Source organism: Myotis yumanensis, unplaced genomic scaffold (genome assembly GCF_028538775.1).
Source record: "Myotis yumanensis isolate MYYU_CA2020_CCGP unplaced genomic scaffold, mMyoYum1.0.hap1 SCAF_19, whole genome shotgun sequence".
NCBI classification, from domain to species: Eukaryota; Metazoa; Chordata; class Mammalia; order Chiroptera; family Vespertilionidae; genus Myotis; species Myotis yumanensis.
This window is the reverse complement of record NW_027223770.1, coordinates 11,004,305-11,023,298: the sequence shown is the minus strand read 5'-3', so window position 1 is coordinate 11,023,298 and position 18,994 is coordinate 11,004,305. Positions and strand designations below refer to the sequence as shown.

The 18,994-nt window shown below is 40.7% G+C and overlaps 1 protein-coding gene across 2 annotated transcripts in view; it reads left to right on the top strand.

Moving 5' to 3' along the window:
- The first annotated feature begins 15,421 nt into the window (after window positions 1-15,421).
- Window positions 15,422-18,994, top strand: part of ANAPC5 (anaphase promoting complex subunit 5) — a 30,740-nt gene continuing 27,167 nt past the window's right edge. For both annotated transcript variants that reach the window (XM_070399586.1, XM_070399587.1), the window contains exons 1-3: window positions 15,422-15,677; window positions 17,251-17,330; window positions 18,142-18,251. In XM_070399586.1, the coding sequence (XP_070255687.1) occupies window positions 15,471-15,677; window positions 17,251-17,330; window positions 18,142-18,251 (397 nt within the window). In that variant the 5' untranslated portion in view covers window positions 15,422-15,470. The remainder of the gene's footprint in view (window positions 15,678-17,250; window positions 17,331-18,141; window positions 18,252-18,994) is intronic.

Below are 18,994 nucleotides of genomic sequence, written 5' to 3'. Positions count from 1 at the left end.
TGGATAAATGAAATGTGGTCTAGCCATACAATGGAATATTATTTAGCCAAAGTAAGAATGAAGTACTGGCTGGCCCTGGCCCAGCAGTTAAGTTGGTTAGAGTGTTGTTTCCCATATGCCAAGGTTGCAAGTTGGATCTCCGGTCAGGGCACATGCAAGAAGCAGCTGTTACCGTAGACCAGCGGTTCTCAACCTGTGGGTCGAGACCCCTTTGGCGGTCCAACGACCCTTTCACAGGGGTCGCCTAAGACCATCCTGCATATCAGATATTTCCATGACGATTCATAACAGTAGCAACATTACAGTTATGAAGTAGCAACGAAAATAATTTTATGGTTGGGTCACAACATGAGGATCTGTATTTAAAGGGCCAGAAAGTTGGGAACTACTGCCGTAGACAGTCAGAGGGAGTACCCGGGAGTCTCTCCCTTTGGCCAAGAAGGCGGCAGGTGGAGGTGCTCCGTGGAGTCAAAGTGGGCCCTCCCTCCAGAGGATATTAATCTGTAGGTCTCCGGAGAGGATCCCAGTAGAACATTCCTCAGCTTTCCAGGTGTGTCCTTTCAGGGTCGTGATCTCTACTGGGTTGGCGCCAGGGTATGGGGGTCATGACTCAAATGAGCTGGTCCTAATGTAAGCCATGACGTTGCTTGTCTGGTTTTGCAGCTTTTCTGGGCCTGGAGTTGAAACACCACTGATGTGGATGCGGGTCAGAGCCTCATTGTCCTTAAGGGCTTAATGCTTAAGGGCTTTCTTTGGCCTCTGTTCATCTTCTAAAGGAATCTAACCCTCATGACTAGAAACATGCCACCATGGAGGAAAGGTCAGGGGAGGGTCCGAACAGTATGACCAGTGATATGCTAGGGGAGGACAGGTTACCCTGGGGGCAAGGTCCTTGTTTTCCTAGTTTTGCTTGTTGCTAGGCACGTCCTGGTGACCTTCTGTACCTGGCCCCATCATCCTTGTTCTGCTCATGCCTATCTAACTGCTTACCACAATTCCATAAACTGTATGTGAAATGTCCAGAATAGGCAAATTCATAGAGACAGAGAGAAAGGGAGAGGGATAGAGTCAGAAACATCGATCAGCTGCCTCCTGCACACTCCCCACTGGGTATGTGCCTGCAACCAAGGTACATGCCCTTGGCCGGAATCGAACCTGGGACCCCTGAGTCCGCAGGCCGACGCTCTATCCACTGAGCCAAACCGGTTAGGGCAAATCATATGTTTTTTAAAAAATGTATTTTTTTTTTTTATTTCAGAGAGAAAGAGTGATAGAAACATCAATGATGAGAGAGAATGATTGATTGGCTGCCTCCTGCAGGATCGCCCCTACTGGGGATAGAGCCCACAACTTGGGCATGTGCCCTTGGCCGGAATCAAACCTGGAATCCTTTAGTCTGTAGGCTGATGTTCTATCCACTGAGCCAAACCAGCTAGGGCTGAATTATATCTTAATAAAGCTGTGATAATAATGATAATAAAAAATATTGAGAAACAAAAAAAATAGTTAATGAAGCTGAAGGGTGTCCAGAGTAAAACAATTAAAAAAAAACAACAACAACCAAAACAACAACAACAACAAAAACAACCAAGAATAGGTAGAGATTTAAGTATTGGAGACCATTTTATTTTATTACTAGAGGCCTGGTGCACGAAATTTGTGCGCGGGGGAGGCGGGGTGTCCCTCAGCCTGGCCTGTACCCTCTCCAATTCGGGACATCCCTCTCGTACTCTGGGACTGCTGGCTCCTAACCGCTCGCCTGCCTGCCTGCCTGCCTGATCACCCCTAACTGCACCCCTGCCAGCCTGATCGCCCTTAACCACCGCTGCCTGTCAGCCTGATCGCCCCCTAACTGCCCTCCCCTGCTGGCCTGATTACTCCTAACTGCTCCCCTCTGCTGGCCTGATCACCGCTAACCGTCTCTGCCTTGGCCCCACCACCGTGGCTTTGTCTGGAAGATGTCCGGTCTAATTAGCATATTACTCTTTTGTTAGTATAGATTATTATTTCTTGTTATTAATCCTTACCCAAGTATATTTTTTTCTTTGATTTTTAGAGAACGTGGAAGGGAGGGAGGAAGAGACTTTTTATAATAACACTCTTTTTCAGGTGTGTACTAGTTGTACCAATTGTGGTTCAGGCAAATAGTTTGTTTTTTAATAGTCATAGCAGTTCAGTACTTTGTATTTCAGAGTCAAAAAGTATTATCAAGACAGGTGGGATAAGTTATTGCAGTTCAACTACTTGCTTAGGATGTATTGGGGCTGTTCTCTGAGTTTGTTTTTTTAATCCCTCACAAAATTTTTTAATTGAATTCACAATGTGCTTAAGTCAAATAATTTCAAGATCCCAAATTCAAGAAGCAGCAATTTTTAAAAAAAATTTATTTATGGATTTAGAGAGAGAGAAGAGAAACATCATTCATTGGTTGATTCTTTTTTTTAAAATATATTTTTATTGATTTTTTACAGAGAGGAAGGGAGAGGGATAGAGAGTTAGAAACATCGATGAGAGAGAAACATCGATCAGCTGCCTCCTGCACACCCCCAACTGGGGATGTGCCTGCAACCAAGGTACATGCCCTTGGCTGGGAATTGAACCCGGGACCCTTCAGTCCGCAGGCCGACGCTCTATCCACTGAGCCACACCAGTCAGGCCATTGGTTGATTCTTGTATGTGCTCTGACCAGGGATTGACCCCAAACCTTGGCATATCAAGATGATGCTGTAACTAACTGAACCACCCGGGCAGGGCTAAAAAAAATTTTTTAAGTTACTAAATAATCTGTTTATTTCAACATCATGTGTATTCATAAAACAAGAGGGTAGAAAGCTAGCTATTTTTATTTTAGCAATGGACTTAATGATAAATCATGGGAGATCTTATCAACTTTTCAAAGTTGGTTAGCAACTTGATATAATAAGCCATTTCTTATTTTGTAAAATTTCAAGCATACATATATGAAGCAAAAAGAATGGTGTAATGAAGTCCCATGTATCCATCACCCAGTTTTAACAATTCTCCACATTCTATCATTCTTGTCTCAAATCCAACACTCCCATCTCTCTACCTACTTCCCACCCACCCCCCATCTGAGTTAAGTTGCATTATTAAATTAGTGCATGACTGGTTGCCTAGCTATGATCCAAATGAAAGTATCTGATAATTGGATCTGGTTTGCTATGTTGTGTTTATCCTTGGTCACCTTCACAAATTTAACTATTTACCCAAAGTAATCCATTTTCTTTGTGGCCATTGCTTCAATTGCATGACTTAAGAGTAAAGGGATTCTATAACTATCCTCACTTAAACTGAGTTTGTAAATGCCAAAGCTGTAGATGGGTCATAAAATCTACCCACTGGTGCCTTGGCTGGTGTGGCTTAGTTGGTTGAGCGTCATCTCCTGCACAGAAAGGTCTCCAGTTCAATTCCCAGGTCAGGGCATATGGGTTTTGGGTTTCTCCCTTCCCCTCCCCTCCCTTCCCCTCCCCTCCCTTCCCCTCCCCTCCCCTCCCTTCCCCTCCCTTCCCCTCCCCTCCCTTCCCTTCCCTTCCCTTCCCTTCCCTTCCCTTCCCTTCCCTTCCCTTCCCTTCCCTTCCCTTCCCTTCCCTCTTTTCTCTTCTCTTTTTCCCTCCCTTCTCTCATCTCTCTCTAAAATAATTTTTTTTAAAAATCTACTCACTGTAGAGTGAAAAAGCATCTCGTCGCTGGAATGCTTGAGTCAGGTCTTATCTGAATCCTGGCTGTCTGATTGACATCTGCTACAGGAAAATCCATTTCAACAATACATACTGCACTTTAGAGAGTAGTTGGAGAACAGATGGTTCCACAGAATCATTTGTTCTGGACTCAGAATCTTTTTGGAATTTTCCTGGTTAATTACTTTGCTGACTTGAACATATAACCCCTGTTCTGCCTTAAGTTTCTCCATCTGTAAAATAGACATAATGATTATTGACTAGCTTTGGTCTTACACTTGGCTGAATGGTTGAAGAACCCTGATACCAAAAGCAAAATGGAAACAGAACTTTAAACTGGTTTCCAGAAAGTAAAGCAAATAATATAGGATCCATTTTCTATCTCTCTGAAGTAAGTTGGAGCACTTTACAAGCTGCCCTCTGCCCACCATGATCCTCCTTAGTAGGCAAAAAGGGGACAAGATTTTCCTTTTATGGCTTGGGAAACAGCCACTGAAGTAAGCTCTCTTGCCTTATGAGGCAGTGATGGAAGTTAGAGTAGCTGCCAAGTCTCCTATCCCTAGCCCAGCGTTTTGCTCATCTGTATTACTATTCTTCCAATAAAGAGGCAGACCTTGCAAAACAAGTTAATTCCTATACATTAGATCTGCATTGACATATAACCTCTTTATGGACATTGTTAACAAGTACATTATGGGGAAACAATTCACCTACTACCGAAATGTGGAATTAGTACAATTTCCCACTGATATTGATATATCATTTGATATATATTACATACCTACTATGTGTCAGGGGGCCATGTCCTCATAGAGTTTAAATGGCCATTATAAAAGAAAAATGTCGGAAGTGGAGTATTGGTTTCCTGAAGCTGACATATCAAAACCCCACACACTTGGTGGCTTAAGTGTGCAGTCCAGTGTTTTAGTGACTAATATACCCATATAATCACCACATAAAACAAGATATAAAACATTTCCATCACCCCAGAAAACTGCCTTGTGTTTCTGTCTAGTCAACACCTCCTCCCAGCAGCAAAGGCCTCATTGTATAATTGTTTATTTGTCTGGATAGACTGGAAGCTCCATGTCTGCCTTCTTTAAACATTTCACAACCTAGCACGTAATAGGCACTGAATAAAGAGGGGTGCATGAACGAACACATGGAACATGGATAGAATGTATAGAAAACTGGAGTGATGCCTGTACTTATGATCAACTGGCTATAAATTGGAGTTCCCACGATTCCCTCCTCTGGTCTGATAATTTGCTAGAGTGACTCACAAAGTGCAGAAAAACATTTATTTAGATTTACCAGTTTATTATAAAGGTTATAATATTCAGATGTACAGCCAGATGCAGAGGCACACAGGGTGAGGTCTGAAAGGGTCCTGAGTGCAGGAGCATCTGTCCCCATGGAACTGGGTACGCTACCCTTCTGGCATGTGCATGTGTTCACCAGCCCAGAATCCCATCAGCCTTGTTCAAGAATTTTTACAGAGCTTAATCTCCAGCACCTTCCTAGAGATTGGTGGATGGGGCTGAATATTCCAACCCTCTGATCACTTGGTCTTTCTGGTGACCAGCCCCTTCTTATGTTACCCTGTATCACCTCTAGCATAAACTCAGGTGGGCTTATAAGGGACTCCTTATGAACAATAAAGTACACCCCCATCACTCAGGAAATTGCAAGGGTTTTAGGGGCTCTGTGCCAGGAACCTGAGGACGAAGACAAAATATATTTATTATATCAGAAGTTCACCAATAGACATCAGTGATAAGTCTCAGTTATCACACTCAGCATTTGCTTCCGAGCTAACAAGGTATGAAAAGTAAATAAAGCCAACTTTCCCCACCCTCTTGAGAAGGGCTGGCAGGATCAAGACGGCAATAAATAAGACTAAGCCTCCCAAAGGTCACAATAAACACATTTATTAAATCTCTAATTGCATGTGGTGCTATGCCATGCTAAATGATTCACAGAGAGAATTAGCTAAACCTTGCCTCTTCTAACAGTTTATAATCCAAGGCAGACAGGCTGACGCTCAGTCACATTTACAGACAAATTGGACAGACACGAACACAAACATTAAGTCAACTCATAAATGAACAAGGTAAACAGTCAGAGATAGAAATATTCAAATGCTTGAGATAAGGAGAGTTGTCTTGAAAAATTCCAGTTGCAGGCTATGCAAGATAAAAAACCAACAACAATACTTTTCTCTCTTCTATACCACCACTTTTATTTACAACCATATAAAAATATGTATGTGCCTCATAATTGTTCCCTAAAATGTCAATCTTTTGTCCATCCTCACTGTAAAAACCTTATACCTTCTAGGGTCATGATGCTTGTAGTAATTTTGTATAGATCATGATTTCAAATGATATTCCCAAGCACGTATCTGATTGTCTTTGCTAAAATAAATAGCTTTTTCTTTTGAGCACTGTTGGAAAGATTTTGAGCTCTTTTGATACTACCTGGAACATTTTCTGTTTCAACTGGCTCAATTTTATTTGATTCTTACCTTTTCTAATTCAAGGTAACTTTTGATTTAGAATGCCTCTTTTATTTGAATAGTTAATTATTTAATCATTGACACTTCAAAAAATACTTTCTTGTCCAAAGGGAAGAAAGATAAATTTAAGAGAAGAATGTTACATTATTTGAGATATAGCATCTTGTTCAGTGAGCCAAGATTGAAGAAATATGAGCATGACCAATGCACAAAATAGTCATGCTTGATTTTAAATTATAACCTAGTGTATTTCTCATTAATTAAGATTAAAATCTTGGTTGTTTTGGCTTTTATATTCTTTCTTCCTGAATCAGGATCCCTTAGGTACAAGTAACTGGTCCAAATATGCTCGAGCCAAAAAATAACAAAAGAGGCTAGAAGATATTAACTTGACCAAACAGGCCAATTTAGCAAGACTCCTTTAAGTCAAGCTTAATCTAGTGCACTCACGCTGGGCCTGGGGCACAATTTATTTCTCAGCTACACATTCTCCATATGAGCTCCATTTTCAAGCCAGTTTTCCCTCTAAAGTCTCCAGATAGCAGCCTCTTACTCTGAGACCACATGCTTTCTCAGGCCTTTTCAGTGGGAAACAGTTCGAGCAAATATCCAGAAACTTAATCTGATTGATCTAACTTGAGTCATGTGCCTATTACTGTGGCTGAGGAATAAGAGTGTCCAGAGGCTGAAAGTGGGGCCAACCCCACTCTACCATATGGCTGGGAATTTCCCATTATCTAATGATGGTTAAATAAATTCTTCCCTGAAAGGTTCCTGAGGTTTTGGGTTTTTTTCAACCACAGCAGGTCCTGCAATGATGGTGTTTCCTTCAAATCCTTTTGTTATAATGTTGATGAATTGCCATAGAAGCTTAACTCTTGTTTATGTCAATTAGCCTATGGTAAAATTGTTTTTTGTTACTATCCTTTTTCTGAATTTCTAAGAACCTGTCCATGATGTTAAGTAGGTATATTGTAGTAATACCCAAAGATCAGTGCTCTTGGAATTTGCTCTCTGGGTATGATCTTAAAGTCCCAAATCTGAAAGCCAAAACTCCAAAATTTATATTGAAAAACAACCGCAGTTCAAGCCATTCTTCAGAGAGACATTAGAAATTTTCTTGTTCAAATTCCTGCAAGAGCATAAATCCACACTAGTATTTTTTGATATAAAATAAAATCACAACACTTTGCATCAATTGAGAAAATGCCTCTCTGAATTAGTGGAAAGTCTGAATTATGATAATTTTGAAAGAGGCATGATTTTAGCACATTCAAGTATGTGCAATAACTCTGAATAGGCCAAACAAGATTTAGGGAAATTGAAATTCTTGAAAATTTGATTTTATGAATAGATAAATATGATTTTTCCCTGTATTCAGTAACAAGTTGATGTTTGTATAGTGCCTTATCATTTTCAAAACACTTTACCTTTATTATTTACTTTTGTCCTCTGTATCAGAAGGGAAGGAGGCAGCTATTATATTTTGTTTTATTTTTATTTTTTAAATATTTTTTTTATTGATTTCAGAGAGGAAGGGGAGGGAGAGAAAGATAGAAACATCAATGATGAGAGAGTATCATTGGTTGGCTGCCTCCTGCATGCCCCACACTGGGGATCAAGCCCACAAACCAGGCATGTGCCCTGATCAGGAATCAACCACTGAGCCATGCCGGCTGGACTCTTTTCCATTTTAGAGGTAATAAGAAAGCTAGTGACTGACTTAGAATAGGTAAAAATGTCACTCAGCTTATCAGTTTTTTGAAACGCAATAATAATAACAGCTAACACTTACTAGGGTTTACGAAGTCCCAGGCACTTTACCTCTATGTTCTTATTTAATGCTTAAAATAACCACTAAGGTTTGTACTATTTTTATTCCCATTTTATAGACAAGAAAACTGAGGCACAGAGGATTAAGTAACTTGCCCAAAGTCCCATGATAGTAAGTGGTGGAGCCATATTCAAACATGGGCAATCTGATTACAGGGCCCATACCTCTGACTATGATCTTAAAAATAGTAGGCTCACTATAGATACTTCAGAAGGACAGAGACAATGTATTTCAGATAGGTTAGCAGGTGCCTCCTATGGCCTGGTGTACCTGGTTCATTTACTTAGAATTGCTTCCCATGCAGTGAGAGAAGATTCCTCAGAGCTGACTGTCCAAATAAATGCAGTTTTTATAGACTTCTGTTTAATGGTGTTTAACTGGATTACATTTGTACATAGGATTCTGTATTTGCTGATAGCTCATTTGTACTGATGTGCCAATTTTGTTTCCTAATCTTTTTTTTTTTAGAGGTATAGATCTTGATCTCTGGTTTCTTGCCATCCAATTTTCATCTTGATATGGAATATCCAGAACAGGTAAAATCCATAGAAAGTGAAATTGCTATGCCACGTGGTAACTCTGTGTTTAGCTTTTTAAGGAACTACCCAATACTTTCATTGCCACCAGCAATGTATGAATGTTTTGGTTTCTCCACATCCTTACCAACATGTGTTATTGTCCATCTTTTTTATTATAGCCATCCTAGTAGTATGGAGTCTCATTGTGATTGTCCCTATATGTGACTTCTCTATGTCTGAACTAGACTGTGACTTCAGTGACAGCCTGAGCTGAATTTGTCTCTTTTACCACTATTTTACCAGTCAATGTCCAGGTAAGTTCCCAGCACATACTAGATGATAACAAAACTATTTGGTGAATAAAAGAATCGACAGCCACTGTTATTTTTTTAAATATATTTTATTGATTTTTTTACAGAGAGGAAGGGAGAAGGAGAGGGATAGAGAGTTAGAAACATCGATTCAGCTGCTTCCTGCACACTCCCTACTGGGGATGTGCCTGCAACCAAGGTACATGCCCTTGACCAGAATCGAACCTGGGACCCTTGAGTTCGCAGGTCGACGCTCTGTCCAGTGAGCCAAACCGGTCAGGGCAACCACTGTTATTTTTGGGTACTCCTCCTGCACAGCTCCTGTGGCATACATAAATTTTGCCAAGGCTGGTCAGAAACATCTTTAAACATAAAGAAGTTGATAAAAAGAATAAATTTCAGTGTTAAAGTCTCCAAATCTATTTTTTTTATTTAATAAATTCCTCCTACAGTGATTTAATGTTTGTTTTAGAAGAATTCTAAAGTTACTTTTGCTGATTTCAGATTTATCAATGATGCTCTTTGCCATGAGATACTGATTAGGTTGAACAACAGCTTTCTCAAATGTCTGTTCTGAGGACTATACCCTAGTAGGTGTGGAGGGTAGGTAGGCAGCCCAGGAACAGATTTTAAGAAATGTATCTATCTATCTTAAATGCACTCTCTGAACAAATTAATCTCATCTTTTCTCTGGGATAAGGCTGAAACCATTTTCTCTTCTTAAAGATGTCCATTCTTTTCTTCATTAATTGACACAAATTAAGATCCCAAAAAAGAGCTTTCCTTCCTTTCTCTCCTACACACACACAATGAATAAAATACCTGTTCAAAGAACTTCAAATGAACAGAATTCTTGAGAGGTGCTCTGGCAACTTAATTGCTTTTGTGGTGCAAGGCCATTAAGAGCCTGAACATAAAGAACGAAAGAATCATGCAGTTTTTAAGATTGAATGACTAATGCTTAGAAGTTCCAGAAGCTTATGGGAAAGATGCCCTCCAATGCTTTGGCTGGGAAGCATGAAACCACTTTGAATTTCTAACAAATGGGCCTTGACAAGGACTGATTAATCAATCCTTCAAGCTTTAGATCAAGTGTATCTTATATCCTCAACTCTAGTGGAAATAGATATGTTTTTAAAGACTAAGTAAGAAATGCTGTGAATATGTTTCCAATTTGTACTGATTAATCTCTGAGACTCCAAAGTTGAGTTCTAACTTTGATTTCTAATATTAGGAAGTTTTATTCATAGCTGGTCCCAATATGAAGTGAGAGAGATATTTGGGGGAAGTAATTTAAAAGGAATGAAGATCCTGAATTTGAAATGATTAAATTTAGTTTATGCTATGGAATAAATTGTGAACCCCTGACTCCCAAAGTGATAGTGTTGGGAAATAAGCCTTTGGGAGGTAATTAGTTTTGATGAGGTCATGAGGGTGAGGCCCTCATGATGGGATAAATGTCCTTATAAAGAAGAGACATCAGAGAGCTCTCCGCCATATGAGAACATAGTGAGAAAGTGGCCTTCTGCAAGCCAAGAAGAGAGCTCTCACCAGAGACTAAATTGGCTTGCACCTTGATCTTGGACTTCCCAGCCTCCAGAGCTGTGAGAAATTAATCCCTGTTGTTTAGGCCACCCCATCCATGGTATTTCGTTATGTCAGCCTGAGCAACCTAAGACAGACCATGTATCTATTTATATAATTGTTTGGTGAACCTGAAAACATACAAAATTTAGTCATGGACCCAATCTTCCCTTTGCCTAAATAAACTGAGGTTTAAGAATGGACTATGTGTGCCCTAGCTGGTTTGGCTTAGTGGATAGAGCGTCAGCCTGCGAACTGTAGGGCCAAGGGCATATACCTGGGTTGCAAGCTCCACCCCTAGTGGGGGCATGCAGGAGGCAGCCGATCGATGATTCTCTCTCATCATTGATGTTTCTATCTCTCTCTCCCTCTCCCTTCCTCTCTGAAATAAAAAAAAATATATATATATATATATATATATATATATATATTTTTTCAAGAATGGACTAGGTTTAAGAAGGGGATGTGAAGGAACTGCCTTGCCCTAGCCGGTTTGGTTCAGTGGATAGAGCATTGGCCTGCGGACTGAGGGGTCCCGGGTTTGATTCCGGCCAAGGGCATATGCCCTGGTTGCGGGCTTGATCCCCAGTTGGGGGTGTGCAGGAGGCAGCCGATCCATGATTCTCTCTCATCATTGATGTTTCTATTTCTCTCTCCCTCTCCCTTCCTCTCTGAGATCAATAAAGATATATTTTAAATAAATAAATAAATAAATAAATAAATAAATAAATAAATGGAAGGGGCTGCCTTTATGAGATTACACTTTTGGCCCCAATTCTTTACCTTCCCGTGTATCCCACACTTGTTGCCATGTGACTTTGCAGCTCCTCTTGCTAAAGAGGAATCTATTTCCTGACACTTGGATCTGGGCTGGCCTTATGCTTTAGCTAATAGAATGTGGCCGGAGTACTGATGTGTGCCATCAGTGAGCCTAGGACTCTAAGACACACTGGTTTCTACTTTCTCTTTTGCACCTGTGCCTGCTCCACAAGATTGTCCCCTGGGGTTGCCTGCTAGAGGAGGAGAGACACAGAGAGAGAGACTTTTCAGTTGTCCCCAGTCACATCCATTCTAGACCATCCCATCAGCCAGCCCTCCAATCTGTGCTTGAGCTCTAACAAGATTTTTAGAGCTTCCTACCCTACCATCCCAGATGTGTGAGCAAACATGTTTCTTGTTACACCTTCGAGATTTCGAAGTTGTTGCGTAGCATTATCGCTGCAGTAGAGAACTTCTAGTATGTACCATCGCTATGTGGCACCACATGTTCATCAAACATCACAGGTCCAGAGACTCTTGCAAACTGAAACGTATGCAAGTTTTACAAGCCAAGGAAATATCCCTCAAAGATGGGAAAGCAGTGAGCAAATACAGTTTCTGCTCCTATTATTGAAAGCAGCCACTTCTACTGGAAACTGCCATTAAGTCAGGTATTGAGAATGAGTCAGGGTATCTGCAAATAAGTGAAAATGGTGAGCATAAAATGTACTCTTACACTTGTGAAAATTATGTGATGTATATTATCTCTCGCTTACCGTAACTGAGAGATATTTGAAGTGTGTTCAAGCAAACAAATGATGAGAGTTGACAATAGAAAGGGAAACTTGGCCCCCGTCAATTAATCTGTTCATTGACCCTTCCAGCTGCAGATGGTGACATTTACTGTTGATGAAATAGGAGGTCGAGAGACAGCAAGGAGAGTTTCTTTCCTCAGGGAGGGAGGTCAATTCAGTTTGTGAGCTTTGAGAAGCTGGAATGTTATCTTGGATCTGGAAATACTTAGTGATGCTTGTCAGGCTAGAGATCAAGTAACCTTGGGAGCTCAGTTAATTACCCAGAACTTTCTGTATTGATTGAGCCCTGAGACTCTGCAGGACTCTCTCAGAGCCAGGGCTCCTTTATTCTATAAGAGCTATTTTCTCCCCTCTTAGCTGGATTTTCTTGGATTACTGAAAGAAAGTTTGCGCATGCACACAGGAGAGCTGCCTCACACGTTTTATTTTCCTTGTTTAGATTCAATCAGAGTGATGATCTATATCCTCTAACATGCTTAGAATAGCACAGCCACAGTTAGGTTTTGTCATTTTCAGAACTTTTGGATCTGATTAGCAGGTGAAGCGTTCATTGTGTGACACTGCTGGCTCTCCCATCTGTCATGGGAGCTGCAGATCATGCGCTAGCACTTAGGTGCTGGTGAGCTACTGTCTAATGAGCGATGGAGAAAACGAATCTACTTGGGGCTCACAGTTTTCAGAAATACATAAAATCATGAATATAGTCATCCATTACTCAAAATAACCTGAACACCTTTGATGAGGATTCAGTTCTTTCATAATCATGACATTGCTAATCATGATTCCTGATTAAATAGCAAGCTGGGTTCCTGGTCTTCATTAAAAGGTAGAGGCCACCTTCATTCATTGCTGGTGGGAATGTGAAATGGCATAACCATTGTGGAAATGAGTCTGGCAGTTCCTCAAAAAGTTAAGCATAGAGTTAGCATATGACCCAGAAACTCCATTCATAGAATATATCCAAAAGAATTGAAAACATGTCTAGAAAAAAAATGTGTACATGAATGCTCACAGCATGATTCAAAGTAGCCAAAAGGTAGAAACAACCCATTGAGGGAGATGAATGGATAAGCAAAACATAGTCTATCCATACAGTATAATATTATTCAGCTATGAAAAGAAATGAAGCACTGACAATGCTGCCATGTGGATGGACCTCAGAAACATGATGCCAAACGAAAGAAGCCAACACAAAAGGCCACATATTGTATGATTCCATTTACATGAAGTGTCCAGAATATGCAAATCTATAGAGACAGAAAGAAGATTAGTAGCTACCACGGTTGGGGGGAGGGAGAATGGGAAGTGACTGCTAATTGGTATGTGGCTTTGGGGGGGGTCATTAAAATATTCTGGAATTAGATAGTGGTGATCCCTGTGGGCTTCCTTTCCCATTTTCGAAGTCAACTGGCTGGGTTGTACTAATAAGGGACTCTGGAGGGAAATTAGAGGGTTGGTGAAAGGGAGAAGCCATGGTATTTCTTGCTCTCTCTTTACTGGGGATGGAAGAGGTCAGTCACTGAATTATATATAAGATGAGATAAAGATTCATATAGGAATAAATCAAAGAGCCTGAAGGTTTCTGAGGACTAAACTGTCCTGGCAGGATGAATTGCTTTCAATATTTTCAATTATATATTAATAAAGATGACTTTGGCCCTGACCGGTTTGGCTCAGTAGATAGAGCGTCGGCCTGCGGACTGAAGGGTCCCGGGTTCGATTCCGGTCAAGGGCATGTACCTTGGTTCTGGGCACATCCCCATTGGGAGGTGTGCAGGAGGCAGCTGATCGATGTTTCTCTCTCATCGATGTTTCTAACTCTCTATCCCTCTCCCTTCCTCTCTGTAAAAAATCAATAAAATATATTTTAAAAAAATAAAGATGACTTTGGTCGCAAGAGCCAAAAATCTTCCTCAGTCAAGCTAAAGCAAAAAACAAAACCAAAAAACCAATGAACATTGGCTAATGTTTGTTATTGGGATTATATGCTGGGAAAGCTGATACAGTTGAAGAAAGCACTGTGGAATATGACATTGATAGCCTTGCCTAGTTACCCCAAGACAAAGAGGGCTCTTCTTTCTCTAAAGTCCACACAGCAATCCCAGAGAAGGATCTGATTGGTTCTGCTAGGGCCATATGCCTATAGTTAGAGGGACATGTTCTATATCTTTGTTCAAATTAAAGACAACACATTTGTGGGGAGAACAGTGGAGCATGTTGGACAGAAAAAATAAACTGAACTCCACGGCAAGTTATACATCTCTGCTGCATTTATTGTCTTGGAGGGCTGCTTTGAAATGTAAAAGGTGGAGATCCAGCATTAAGTTTTCATTATTAAAAGTAAAGAAAGCCATAGCTGCTGGATAGAGTGCAGGCCAGCTGACTGAAATGTCCCGGGTTCCATTCCCATCAAGGGCACATACCTCAGTTACAGGCGAGATCCTCATGCGGGAGGCAACCAATCTATGTGTCTCTCTCACATCAATGTTTCCCTGTCTCTCACCCTCCCGTCTCAAAAATCAATGGAAAAATATTCTCGGGTGAAGATTAATAACAAAAAGTAAAGGAGGCCAACCATATGTCTGTAACAGTAGGTCCTTCTCAATCTCTTGGAAACAGACTGGTTCATCAAAGGGGTTTTTGATTTGTGTCTTATGCCACTTTTTTCTTTCTGAGATCAAATTTCTAGTTTATTATTCACTGCTGTATCTCTAGGACTTAGCACAATGCCTGGCACATTGGAGAGGTATAGATGAAAGGAACCGGAGCTGTGACAAACTGGATTGAAAATATTGTATAGGGAATTCATTGTGGAGGGCTATGAATTACAGACTACGGATTTTGTAGTTTATTAGGAAGGAAACAGACTCACCATACGGAGGTATTAGCTACTATTTCAGGTAAGGATACAAGGCCACTGACCTGGCTGTCTCCAAATGGCATTTGTGAATACTGAGAAAAAATTTGTTCACGCTTTAAAAGAGGTAAATGAAAATCCCAAACTTTGAGTTTAAATATTAACATAACGAATCAAACACAAATTTTAAAGGTGCAAATTCAATCCGTTGCTTTTTAACACAATCTTTTAAAAATTCAATTTTCATTGTTTTCAAATGAAATGAACAAATGGCAGCTCCCAGGAGGTTCAGCCCCGACCCCCAAATGTGGACCCACTTTAACTCGGTTCTAGTCAAAGTCGCCCGGGAACCTGCTCTCCTTCTGCAAGAGTTTCTGTAGGGACTTAGTTTGTAGGTGCAACGTCTTTGTCCCCACCCTCCACGGCACTCTTGGGCATTCTGATTGGCTGTGGCTCTAATATGGCTTCTCTGATTGGCCGACAGGATGCCGCGAGCGCGAAGTAGCCGGTTCCCTGGGATACGGCCGGGCTGGTTGAGGCGGAGAGCGGGCTGTGGTGGCAGGAGTCCGGCACACCATGGCCAGTGTCCACGAGAGCCTCTACTTCAACCCCATGATGACCAATGGCGTGGTGCATGCCAACGTGTTCGGCATCAAGGACTGGGTGACGCCGTATAAGATCGCGGTGCTGGTGCTGCTGAACGAGATGGGCCGCACGGGCGAGGCTGCCGTGAGCCTCATGGAGCGGCGGAGGCTCAACCAGCTGCTTCTGCCTCTGCTGCAGGTGAGGGGCCCCGCTGGCTCCCGTTCTTCCAGCAAACTTCCCTGAGCACCTGCTCTGTGCCTGACGTTTACTTGGGCCTGGGGGGGACGGGGGTCCATCAGCTAATGCTTGGCCTTGGAGGACCGTGATAAAGGAAAGATAATGCCACCAGCTAACACTTAATGAGTGTTTACTATGGGCCAGGTGCTTGACATGCATGTTTTCACAGGTTCATACCTGGCTCCAGCATTTGTTAGCTGAGCGACTGGGCGAAGAGTTGCTTTTTCAGGTCTTCAGTTTTCTGCAGAATGGGGCTGGCTACACGTAGTCCTGAGTGTGTGTGTGTGACACATGAATCCTATGGGTTCTGTATCCGACCTAGAGGACATTAATACGTAGTAATAATGACATAAGACTAACAGTGAACATCGATTGTGTGCTAAGCATTTTATTTCATTTTATAGCACTTACTAGTTGTGGGACTTGAGCAAGTTCTCCAGCCTATTTGGGTCCTGGTTTCTGCAAAATGGGAACAATAATAGAAACTATGTCATGGCATGGCTGTATTAAATGAGAAGACCCATGGGAAACACGTCACAGTGTGTGGCACACAATAATTACTCAGTATTGGCGATTTTAATGTGTTCTCCTGGGGCACGTACCTTCCCATATATCAGTTGTGTTTTTTCCATTTATTTGTAATTATATGCCTGCTGCCTCTCCCTTACTAGACTATAACCTCTATAAGGGCAATGCTTTGTCCTATTTTTCTTCATTTTGTGCCCTGGAAGCCTACTACAGCACCTAAATAAATATGTAGAATAAGTGAAATGTGATATGCCCTTTTGTTTAGTTTTAAACCTCAATTAGATTGTAGTCTTTTTTTTTAAGTTATAGATCGATTTTAGAGAGAAAGAGAAACATAGATTTGTTGTTCCACTTATATGTGCTTTTATTATATGTGCTCTGACTAGCGATTGAACCTGCAATCTTGGCATATCGGAGGATGATGTTCCAACCAACTGAGCTACCTGGTCAGGGTCAAGATTGTAGTCTTCTTGATAGCAGAGGTCGCATACTCTCGGTCTCTAATGGTACCTTATATGGACTTGGACATATAGTATGTCTGCCTATCTTACAAGGTTTTGGGAAGGATCAAATGAGATATGTTTTGAAAAAATAGGACACCTTTGTTTGTATAATGTTTTCCAGTTCACAGAGCACTTTGCATTATCTTATTTAATCTTTGCCACAAACAAAGGAGATAATTATTATCTTCATTTTTCTAGGGCTCAGGAGGCTACAAGTTTACATGATTACAAAACTAAGAAGGAAGGAAAGATGCATCCTTGGACTACAGATTCAGTGTATTTTCCCCCCATTTTAAACCATTCACTGACTAAACGAGAATGATATGCAATTTTCAAGTATTTATCGTTTTAGATAGTTTTTTTCCCCTTTTCTGATTTGAGATTTCATGTTTGGAATAACTGTTAAAGCAGACGGGTTGATAAATGAATTCATCTTTGCTGCTGTTTATCATTCTCCAGTTCTTTAAAATTTATCTATAACCTTCCTATCTCCCTTTGCTCAGGGCCCAGATATTACACTGACTAAACTGTACAAGTTAATTGAAGAATCTTGTCCTCAGCTTGCAAATTCAGTACAAATCAGGTAAACATTTTTTCTCTATATATGAAAAGTTGTCAAAGTAGATGTAAAATGGAAAAGTGCACATGTTAATTAATTATTTAAAAAAGATATCTTTGTTCTTTTAGGTTGTTTAATTTTTTTGAAAAATTGTTAACATTAAATGTACTGCTTCAAAATTTATTTTTTCAATCTACCTTTTCCTTTTTTAAATTATTTTTTTAATCCTCACTGAGGATGTTTTTCCATTGATTTTTAGAGAGAGTGGAAAAGAGAGGAAAAGACAGAGAGAAATATCGATGTGAAAGAAACACATCAATTGGTTGCCTCCGGCATGTGCCTGACCAGGGCCCGGCCCTAGGAGAAGCCTGCAACTGAAGTATGTGCCCTTGACTGGACTCGAACCTGGGACCCTTCGGTCCACAGGCCTGATGCTCTATCTACTGAGCCAAACCGGCTTCGGACTACCTTTTCCTTTTTTTAAATTTTTTAAATTTGTTTCTGGCGCCCATGACCAGAATCGAACCTGTGACCCTTGGGTCCACAGGCCAACGCTCTATCCACTGAGCCAAACCAGTCAGGGCTACCTTTTCCTTTTTAATTGTTGCAGAGAATTCCAATTTTTTTGGCTGACAAGTTTTATGATCAAGAAAACATCAGCAATGATACTTTTCAGAATATGGGAATGACATTTTGGATGATTAAGTTTTATGTGCCACCATTTTTATGTGAAACTCTGAATTGCTTTTAAATATATTTATTTTAGGTAAATATGAAACATGGGAAGGTGTTCAAAGGGCCTACTTAAAATACACACCTCAATTTTCTCATTCAGAATCAAACTGATGGCTGAAGGCGAATTGAAGGATATGGAACAATTTTTTGATGACCTGTCAGATTCTTTTTCTGGAACTGAACCAGAGGTTCACAAAACAAGTGTAGTAGGTATGAAGTTCTTCTGAGGAGAACAGAGAATATGCTCATTGAAGTGAGCAGCTTTCTAGATCACATCTGTCATTACTCTGCAGTATCTGAACAAACACATTTTAATTTGTGTTTATTGCCTTGCCATTTTGATCTGTGTTTAAACAATTGTCTTGTGGAAAAGACAAGTTTTGTCTATGATAGCCAAGGTATTGGCCTGGTCTGGGGGGCTCTTAGGGTTTCTCAGCTCTTTCTCATAGTCCTCTGAGTTACTTGTCTGCATTTTATAACTCTTAAGTCAGGGTCACCAACTAAACTTCTATGAAGAGAAGTAAGTAAATTTTAAGGTGAGGGCAAATGTGACATCTTTTGATGCTTTTCTATTGGCTTTATATCCATGCTCTATCCACCCAGCTTTATTTCATAGTAGTATTTGTTATTCAACATCAGTTATTTATTGATAACTTACTTCTATCCTATGTGCCAGGATGTGGACTTAAAAGATAGACATGGACCTTCTTTTCTTTTTTTTTAATCTTAACTCGAGGATATGTTTATTGATTTTAGAGAGAAAGGGAGAGAGATAGAGAGAGAGAGAGAGAGAGAAAGAAACATCGATTGGTTGCCTCTCGTATGTGCCCCAACCAGGGATGAAACCGCAACCTAAGAATGAGCCCTCACCGGGAATCAACCTGATACCTTTAGGTATACAGGGGGACACTCCAACCAACTGAGCCACACTGACCAGGCCTGGAGTTTCCTCT